Below are 9576 nucleotides of genomic sequence, written 5' to 3'. Positions count from 1 at the left end.
ATCTCTTTCCATGGTTATCATAATTTCATTTCTATGTTTATCATGTAAGTGCTCTATAAAAGCACTGGTTGGTTCTCTTGTAATAGTATTAAGAAATTAGTAAAATATCATAATTTGTTAATGTGTGCATGCAAGAGGCAGCTGTTACAACATTCACTGGTATAATTATTTTTTTTAAGAGGAATAAAGTTGGGTTTTAATAAAAAAATGAAAAAGAGCATACGAACAACCTCTTCTTTATTGGGATAATTAAATATTAATAATAATAATAATAATAATTTGAAGGGTACAAAAATCCACTTGCAAGGGCACCCCATTAGATCCACATCAGCTAATTGTATGTTTTCTGAAATGGTGGAATTTTATTAGATAATCAAAGCCACAAGTAAGACCGTTATGGTAATTAAGAGTGCAAGAAAAAGCAAAAAATTTCTACAAGGGCAACAGGACTCAGGGAGCGGGGAAGGGGTTAAGAAATTGAATATCTCAAACGCTGCTCTAGACATTCCCGCTCGAGCTAGCTGGTATGCCTCTTCATTTGCCGATCTCCTGCCATGATGCAATTGGACTAGGTGGCCCTTCAATATGTCCAGGATCTCATCAATAAACTCTAAAAATCTCCAGGGATAGGGAGACCTCCCCTCCATCCACCTGATGGCAATAAGGGAATCTCCTTCTACTATAATATTGTCCAATGCTCCACCTACTATCGCTCTAGTACCCTGAAGAATCGCTCTAACTTCAGCCTCATTTGAGTCCTTTATCCCTATCGGCCTAGAGAATGTACGCTTTGTGAAACCATTTTCATCTCTAAGAACCCTGTCGATACCCAACAGCCCCGGTATACCAAAACTTGAGCCATCAAAATTTAACTTCCTCCATCCAGGATTAGGAGGTATTCAAAGTCCCTAGGGGCAACAATCTCCTCAAAGTCCCTGCTAAGACAAATTTCCTTCTGGCATCGTCTAATATCTGTAGCCAAATACAAATTGAATTCATGAAGGGCTTTAGCCTAGGAGATGACTAAAGCTATGATCATCCAATAAGAAGTGCAAGCACTATTAGACGCGTTCTTAAACATGCGAGCATTTCTCTCCTTCCGCATAACCCAAATAGAGGGCAACAAAACAAGCTTCCACAGGATCCTTCCCTTACTAGGCCAAGGCACAAAAAACCAACTGGCATGGAGACCAAGAATACGAGCAGGGGAGAGCCTTGAATGTCGAACAAGTCAAAAATCCTAGCCCATGTTTCCCCAGGATACAATGAATAAGCATGTAGTCCCCTATCTCTCCATCCCCCGCACAGGGCACAATGGTCAACTATAAGCAAGTGGCAAAGACGTATTTTTTATGGTCTTAATCTTGTATTTTTTGTATTAATAAGCTGTCCATCCAAATGCACAAACTCTAGGAGCTGGAATGTACCAAATGCTAGAAAGCTACGAGGAACGGGAGGAAGAAGCAAGATAGAGGTAGAATGATTACGCCCAATTGTATTTGATAACACTGAAAACATATAGAATTAAGGCCATGTTTGGAGTCCATGAAAATTTATTCCCTGGAATATTTAGTTTGTTCAATGGTGGAAGAGGGACAAGTAGTATGGGAGAGGGACATAGTTGAGGGGGAAAGAGTGAGGTTGCAGGGGTGTCTTTCAGGTTTAACATTCCTCTATTTTAATGAGGCCTAATTTCGGTTGCAAGAAAATTTTAGAAAATAAGAAACTTTCTAGAATTTCTTACTTTTCCATTATTTGATTATGAAAATAAAAGTAAGGGATGTGATATATTCACCCTCCTTTTCTTCCCTGGGCCACCCCCACTGCCACTAGTGTATTTATGACTCCTTTTTGTACAGGACCAATTCATAATGATATCCCTCTAAATAATCATAACCATATCCTTTCCCTGTAAATCATATAGGAAAAAAAATTCCCACCAGAAATATGTTTCCTCCAATCAAATGGGTGTAATTGATTTACCACTCACTTGTTTCTAGTCATTTATTGATCACTAGTAGAGGACTTACATGTCAAATTTTTAGCAGAATGTAGCAGTTTAGTCAATTTGACCAAAGTTGTCATCCCTTGGTGTGGAACTAGGGGTGATATTTTTTCAACTGTGTATGGACACGAGTACCCTCATTTTTGTGGTGTGGTCTTATTAAACTGAAGGCAATTTCGGTCATTTTAGTGAAAAAAAAGCATTGTCTTTTATTTTATTTTTGTTTGCTTTGAAGTTATATTATAGATAAATTTGGAGGGTATTAGGAAGGAGGCAAGAAGAACAGCGACCCCCTTTTTTTCTCTCTTGGATCTGTCTGAGATCAGTTCCAAGTTCTTCATTTTTCTTTTATTTTTTTCTTCAGAAGGCGATTGTAGGAGAGTGGAAAGAGCAACAACATAAAAAGAAAAGGGTGAAGATAGAGAGAGATTGAAAGACTGATGGTGGCATTCAAGAAGATTTCAATCACACAGAAAGACAACGATGTCTGAGAGCTTTATACCCTTTCTTTCAACCGTGCAACTCTAGGTAAACAAGAACAAAAAAAGTGAAGGGAAAAACTTTAAAATCTCTCTCTCTCTCTCTCTCTCTCTCTCTCTCTCTCTCTCTCTCTCTCTCGTCTGTGTTTTTTATCCTTAATTACCGTAGTCTGTAATCAATGGAATTAGATCATGGGTCTGGTTCATTTGTCTCTCTCTCTCTCCCTCTCTCTCTCTCTCTCTCTCTCTCTCTCTCTCTCTCTCTCTCTCTCATGTCATCCTTTGTGTGTTTTTTCTCTTTAGAAAAGTCTAACAACTAGAATTAAGACATGGGTCTTCTTTATCCCTCTACCTTTACTCATTTTTGTTATCCTTTCTGATGATTTTTATTTTCCATAATGAATTGCTGAAATTTGATCATGGGTCTTCTTTATCTCTCACCCTTGTAATTGATCCATGGCAATCCACAGGACCCAACAGAATAATCACCAACGGCCGCGGCAGCTAAGAAAGAAAGAGATGAAGAAGAAGAGTACACCAACATGAGCATAGCAACACAACCTCTCCTCCCTCATCCAAACCTACTTGCCAAAATTGCACTCTCCTTCGCGCCTAATTCCACCACTTCTATGTCCCAAGGCTTCCCTCAAGGGATCTTCAACTTCTCCGATGGCTTCGACAATTCGACCCACCAAGAACAACATCATCACCAACACATCGCTCAGCAGAGCCGGCGAGATAAATTGAGGGTTCAAAGTGGATTCGAACCGCCACTATTGGCGATGGAGGACGAAGAAGAACCCTCCACGGCCTACGGAATGCTGTCAGAGATGTTCAATTTCCCACCGGCGACGACGGCTGACCTGCTCGAGAATCAGATCCAAGCGAATTATCGCCTCCACCGTCACCCGGCGGCCAACGGCAGCAATTGGTATGGAAACAGGCAACGAGTGGGGTGGCCCAGGGAAGGAAAGGGGGTTGAAAATAGAGTAAATAACAGTGAAAACAACAACTTAGCAGTTCATCAGCATAGGATTGCAGGCATAAATGCAGATTCAGCAGCAGCTATGCAGCTTTTTCTGATGAACCCACAACCAAGATCACCTTCTCCAACCCCAACTCCTCCTCCTAGTACTAGACCCCTCCACATGTTGCTTCCAAACCCTAATCCTCCTACTCTTCAAAATCCCTCCACTCTAGGCAACATTCCAATCCCCACCTCCCATTTCACTTGGGTCTCTGCCGGCGGTGGTGAAAACAATCCCAATAGTAACAAAATTGGAGTGGAAAACCAAGGGCTTTCGCTGTCTTTGTCGTCTTCTCTACAGCAATTAGAAGCAAACAAGGCTGAGCAATTGAGGATGGGAGATGGTGTTTTGTATTACAATCAAGGACCAAGTCTTGGTCATGGCCAAACTCTTGGTCACAACCACCAACACCAAGTTCATGTGGGTTTTGGGTCAATGAGTGTAGTCAACTTGTTGAGGAATTCAAGGTATGTGAAAGCAGCACAAGAGTTATTGGAGGAGTTTTGCAGTGTAGGGAGAGGGCAGCTCAAGGGTAACAGGCATGGGAGGCACAACCCTAGCATAAACCCTAACCCTAGTCTTGTCAGTGGTGGGCATGGGAGGCCCAACCCTAGCACAAACCCTAACCCTAGTCTTGTCAGTGGTGGTGCATCTTCATCTACCTCAAAAGATCTCCCTCCCTTGTCACCTTCTGAGAGGTTTGAGCATCAGAGAAGGAAGGCCAAGCTCTTATCCATGCTTGATGAGGCATGTAAAATCCCCTTCTCTCTATCTCTCTATTGTTTTTCAAACACACCGAAAAGAAAAAACCATGAAAGTTAGCCGACTGCTATGTTGGTTTTCTGCATACTAGTTAGCTGAGTTGATTCCATGGTATTTTGTTTCTCTTGTTTCTTATTTGATGCAGCTTTTGTACTTTGGATTTTTCTTTGAGGCAACCTGTGAACTTAGGGGGATGACCAATGGGAAACGACACCCCTTTGATTGGGAAAATCGCCTATAAGCCCTATAACACGTAGGAGGTTGTTAGGAAGTCTGCTGCTCCTAGAGATCATACCCATGATAGTAAAACTTCAGAAAAGCCATTGATTTCACCCTAAGTTGACCTAGGAAATTTTTATACAACCATAGAGGAAAAAAATATCAGTATATTCTTCCACACAATCATTCTGCTGCAAGTAGGGGTGGACTTGTTTTTCATGCATTCATTGATTCTATTTTTGCTGTTTTTATCAGTTATGGGAAGGAATCTAAAACAAAGTAGAAACAAAATGGTTTTCAAATCTTCTTGTTTTTTTTCTTCTTTCATGAAAATCAAACCTAGCAAGATGAGTTAGTAAACCAATGATTATCTTTATATGACTTTGGGTTTTTATAGTTTTGCATTTGGTTAGTGAAAAACAGTATAGAACAACACAACAAGGAGCCAAAAAACATGGTTTTGCAATGTAGTCATTGTGAACTTTTTTATCTATGACATGGGTTTCCTACTCTTGTTCTAAATTGTATGCCAAAAAATTAGATATGTAGTGATAAAAAATAATAAAAGACCAAATGGGTTTTGTATTTTTAGATCCATTAATTCCCTTATGTGTTGCAGGTGGATAGAAGGTACAACCATTACTGCGAGCAGATGCAAATGGTGGTGAACTCATTTGAATCAGTGATGGGTTTTAGGGCTGCAACTCCATACACAGCCCTTGCTCAAAAAGCCATGTCTCGACACTTTCGATGCCTCAAGGACGCAATTACCACGCAATTGAAGATTACATGTGAATTCTTAGGGGATAAAGATGGCGGAGGAGCTTCGGGTGTGACGAAAGGAGAGACACCGAGGCTTCGAATGCTCGAACAAAGCCTTAGGCAAGAAAGAGCCTTCCACCAGTTTGGGATGATGGAGCAAGAAACTTGGAGGCCTCAGAGAGGCTTACCAGAGCGTTCTGTCAGTATCTTGAGAGCTTGGCTCTTTGAGCATTTCCTTCACCCGTATGTTCTCCTTCTTTCTATCAGTCATTGCTCATTAATGCTAAAAAGTATTAAACGATAATTAACTCTAGAAAGATTTCTTAGGAGTGAGCTTGCACATAAAATTTAATCTTAGCTTAGAGGTGTTGGATAGTTTCAAAATATATTTATTTTTTAATAAAAATGTGAGCATATGTTTTGTTTCAAAAGACACTTAATTTTATGAAAAGGGTTTTTTGATTATTCAAAAATATTTATTTTAAATGAAAGGGTATTTTATGGGAAAGGATTCGTTAGTGTCTTGTAATTTTCTATAAAAGAAGGCTCAGTGTCTCATATTAAAAAAAATATTTGATAATGATCTAGGGTCTCTAGAAATGTGGTCTTCCTTGTCCTTTTTCTGTTCTATCTAATATCCATGTGGGGGGTTACTAGGTCTCCCCAAGCTTAATAGTTGTAGGCATTGTACCATTGGAACTTTATTTCCATGTAGCCACCTGCATAAGTGGAAAATAAAAGTCTTTTAAGATAAAGTCTTAATTGGGTTGCCTTGCCTAATTCCTGTCTCTATACCTCATTCTATTTTCTCCTTGTGTTTCCTACTTTGATCATTTGCATCTCCATAATTCCATCATTCATCCTACCAATTAGTCTCAACAAGAGGCACCCTGCAGATGAGGCCTCTTGAAGATAGTTGGATCCACGAGTTTTTCAAAGGAATTTTGGCAATTTACATATAATTCAACCAAAGAATAACATATAACTGTCTCTTATCTTTTATTATTCTATATTTCTGTTATGATTGTTGTATGAATTAGGAGTCTTCCAATATTATTTGACAGTGCTTATCCCTTTCTATTTAATTAACTTTTGTATTAAAAGATCAGTAATGCAGTGTCCTTGTGTGTTGTCCCCTAGACCAAAAAGCTGAAAAAAGTTTCTTCCTTTTTTGCTTTTTTTCAGATCCAAAACAGCTGCAGAGTGTCCAATCGTGGTCCCTCTAGTTAGTTAACAAAACCCAATGGAAAAAAAAAATCATATAATCGTATAATTATCATCATTGAAAGAGAGATCAGTGGTGCAGTTTTTTCTCAGTTATTGGTCTATCTTTCTCTCTAGATTTTCACGCCATAAGAAAAACAGTACATAAATCTTGGATCTATATAGGGTCTGATGTCATTTTCTCCCTACTTTTCAGGTACCCAAGTGATGCAGATAAGCATTTGTTGGCTAGACAGACAGGTTTATCAAGAAATCAGGTTAGTCTCTTCTATTTCAAAAATGAAAATGACAGCAATAAAGTTTGTTCATGTTTCTTTAATTTCTTTATTTTTTGTTTTTTGGTCTGTTAAATTCTTTGGTTCCTTTTTTTCTCACAAAAGTTCCCACTTTTTTTTTCTCTTTAAGCCTTGTTTGGATTGAAAGAAAAACATTTCTTGGGAAATTTTTCTTCTCTACACAATTTAGAGGGAAGTGATATGATTGTGGTTAATTTAGAGGAATATTATCAGAAATTGAAGGTCCCTCTCCATAAAAAATGATTAGGGTTGGTTCAAGTTATCTTTTCTGGTAAGTATAAAAGGTAAAAAAAATTAAGAAATATTTTCCTTTCCAAACTTTTCCATAAAATTCCTGCAATCCAAACATGGCCTTAGATAAGAAGCAGAAGAGGGGAAGATGCATCAAAACAGTGTTTATTACTTATAAATGGACCTGATGATTGTAGCTCTCCATTTTCTTTGAATTTTTCTTCTATTTTTTTTCTTTAGTTTACTTTATTTCTTTGAATTTTTCTTCTACTTTCTTATGTTTATTCTTTTTTGTGTATTTTTGTATTAATGCCTTTCATTATTCTAATAGCAATAAGCATTTCAAACATTAGAAGGTGACTCGAGTAACAAAATTAACTAAATTTTATTTTGGCAACTATTTTATGTATACATATTTCCTTTTCCGTTTATTCTTTTTTCAGCATTTCCGCAGAGAGAGAGAGAGATTTCTTATTTCCTTTTTAGCATTTCCAAATTCCACTCCCTTTTGGTTGCATTTTCCTAAAAATATGAAGTCATTTTAAGAAAAAGACAAAAAAAGCCAAAGGAAGTGAAAATATCATTTGCCACATGACACATACACACAATGAATAATGGATACCATTTTTATTATATTATTTATTTATTTTTATAGGACTTTTTAATTCTTTATGTGCATTTTTTTCTCTTCCCCTCTCTGTCCTTTCTCTCTCCCTCTACCCACCCTTTTTCAAAATATAGAAATAAAATAATATTAAAAATATATTTTCTCTATTTGATGTTTCCTTCACTTTTCTTAGTTATTTTTCTCATATTTATTCCAGTCAGTCTGACGCCAAGCAAACAAAATTCAAGCTAGGAAAAAAAAAAAAAAAGCAACCCATTTCAGCAAACAAGAATAAAAATCATAAATCAAATGCTTACAAAAAAAAATGTAGATATACATCATCCCACAGTTCATTCTGCATCATCAATTTCTTGACCTCTCTCTTTGGGTTTGATTTTTATTGCTTCTTCAAGTCTCAAACGGGTTCATTAATGGATACTTATTTTCATAGTTTTAAAACACTACCACATCCGCATTGACTCCCCCAAGTCGTCTCTCTTTTACCTTGGCTGCATTCTATGTTGTGCTGCATCCGCGTTCTCCGTTTTGCCCTAAAGAGTAAAAAAGAACTCCTTTTTTCGACTCTCACAAATTATGGCTGCATCAACCGAGTACTCAGCCGCATCATGCCGAGTCTACTAGGATATTCTTCATTCACATTCCTTGCGGCATCCACATTTTTAAACAATACTTATCTTTATTACATTATTTTTATAGCTTCTTTTTTTCTTTGCATGATTTTTTTTAGTTATTTTTATTTTTATAGCTTCTTTTTTTCTTTGCATGATCTTTTATAGTGCTTTTTATTTAAGACTTCTTTCCCTCTTTTTCCCTCTGTATGGGTTATTTTACTTAAAACTAGACACCTCTCTTTTTAAAGGAAGAAAAAAAAGACACCCCCTTTCACCCCACACACAAAAAAAGAAGCAAATGCTAAAAAAATATGTAGACATCCCATCATCGCACAATCCCATGCATCATCAATGCCTTGACTTCTATTATTCTGATCTCTCTTTATCTCTCTTTGTCACCCTCTTTGTCTTGAATTTTTATTGTGTTTTTCAGGTCTCAAACTGGTTTATTAACGCCAGGGTTCGGTTGTGGAAACCCATGGTAGAAGACATGTACCAACAAGAGTCCAAAGAAAATGAAGAAGATGAGAGAGAAACAAATAAAGAGGGCAAAACCCACCAAAGAGCACAAACATCAAAGCCCACAACAGACACAACAACAGGCAAAAGATCCGAATTCAATGCTATAGAAAACGACCCCTCACAAAACACAATCAATAGACAACAACAACAACTCTTCTCGGAAAACCAAGTCGCCGCCGGCGACGTGGGTCAGATTCCAGCACCGGCGCTGGCCATGACCCATGAGCCTGACATGCAAAGGGGAGGAATGGCTGTCCTATCACAGGAGGACACGTGTCATATGGGAGAGTTTGGGACCACTGGGAATGGGCCCACCATGGTCAGGTTTGGGACTAGTGGGGATGTGTCTCTTACTTTGGGGCTAAGGCATGCTGGGAACATGCCTGAAAAGACAAGATTTTCTATTAGAGATTTTGGGGGTTGTTAGATTAATTCAAAAAAAATATCAAAATAAAAGGAAAACAAGCTAGAAAATCAATCCATTTTTCTTATTTTCTATTTCTTTTTTTTATTATGAAAGAAGATATGAATGAGAAACTTTTTAAATCTATTTAAATGTATAGTAGATTATTAGATTGATTATTATGGTTGGCTACTTAATATTCTCTGTGTTATTATTATTTTAATTTTTTTTTGGAAAATTATAGATGTATGTGCGATTACGGTGTGTTTGGCTTGCCGGAATTATAGCAAGAATTGGTATCCTATTCTGATTGCAGTGTTTGATTAAGCAATGAGGAGGCGGAATTTACAACGAGGTGGAATTAAAAGTAAAAGAATGCTGGAAACTGTTTCCCATTCGAATAGGT

The 9576-nt window shown here is 37.6% G+C and overlaps 1 protein-coding gene across 4 annotated transcripts; it reads left to right on the top strand.

Annotated features, from left to right (window-relative positions):
* Positions 1–2257: 2257 nt before the first annotated feature.
* LOC143849718 (BEL1-like homeodomain protein 2) lies at positions 2258–9367 on the top strand. Of its 4 annotated transcripts, none has more exons than XM_077358877.1 (5): positions 2258–2533; positions 2955–4259; positions 5113–5498; positions 6676–6736; positions 8679–9367. In XM_077358877.1, exons 2-5 carry the CDS (start codon positions 3027–3029, stop codon positions 9192–9194), a joined length of 2196 nt encoding a protein of 731 aa, XP_077214992.1. In that variant the 5' UTR covers positions 2258–2533; positions 2955–3026; the 3' UTR covers positions 9195–9367. The 4 variants fall into 4 exon arrangements, with proteins under 4 accessions (XP_077214992.1, XP_077214994.1, XP_077214995.1 ...); XM_077358879.1 differs by lacking the exon at positions 2258–2533 and adding an exon at positions 2545–2680; XM_077358880.1 differs by lacking the exon at positions 2258–2533 and adding an exon at positions 2673–2693.
* The last annotated feature ends 209 nt before the right edge of the window (positions 9368–9576 follow it).

Source organism: Tasmannia lanceolata, unplaced genomic scaffold (genome assembly GCF_043159265.1).
Source record: "Tasmannia lanceolata isolate RefF3 unplaced genomic scaffold, GAP_Taslan_0.1 ptg000018l, whole genome shotgun sequence".
In the NCBI taxonomy this organism is placed as follows: domain Eukaryota; kingdom Viridiplantae; phylum Streptophyta; class Magnoliopsida; order Canellales; family Winteraceae; genus Tasmannia; species Tasmannia lanceolata.
This window is presented reverse-complemented; position numbering and strand designations above follow the sequence as displayed.

What these genes read in the sequence shown, in the direction of transcription:
- LOC143849718 (XM_077358877.1), top strand. Translation starts at nt 3,027, where the DNA reads ATGAGCATAGCAACACAACCTCTCCTCCCTCATCCAAACCTACTTGCC. An exon ending in TCTTATCCATGCTTGATGAG is followed by an intron (nt 4,260 to 5,112) that starts GCATGTAAAATC and finishes TATGTGTTGCAG; the next exon opens with GTGGATAGAAGGTACAACCA. An exon ending in CAGGTTTATCAAGAAATCAG is followed by an intron (nt 6,737 to 8,678) that starts GTTAGTCTCTTC and finishes TGTGTTTTTCAG; the next exon opens with GTCTCAAACTGGTTTATTAA.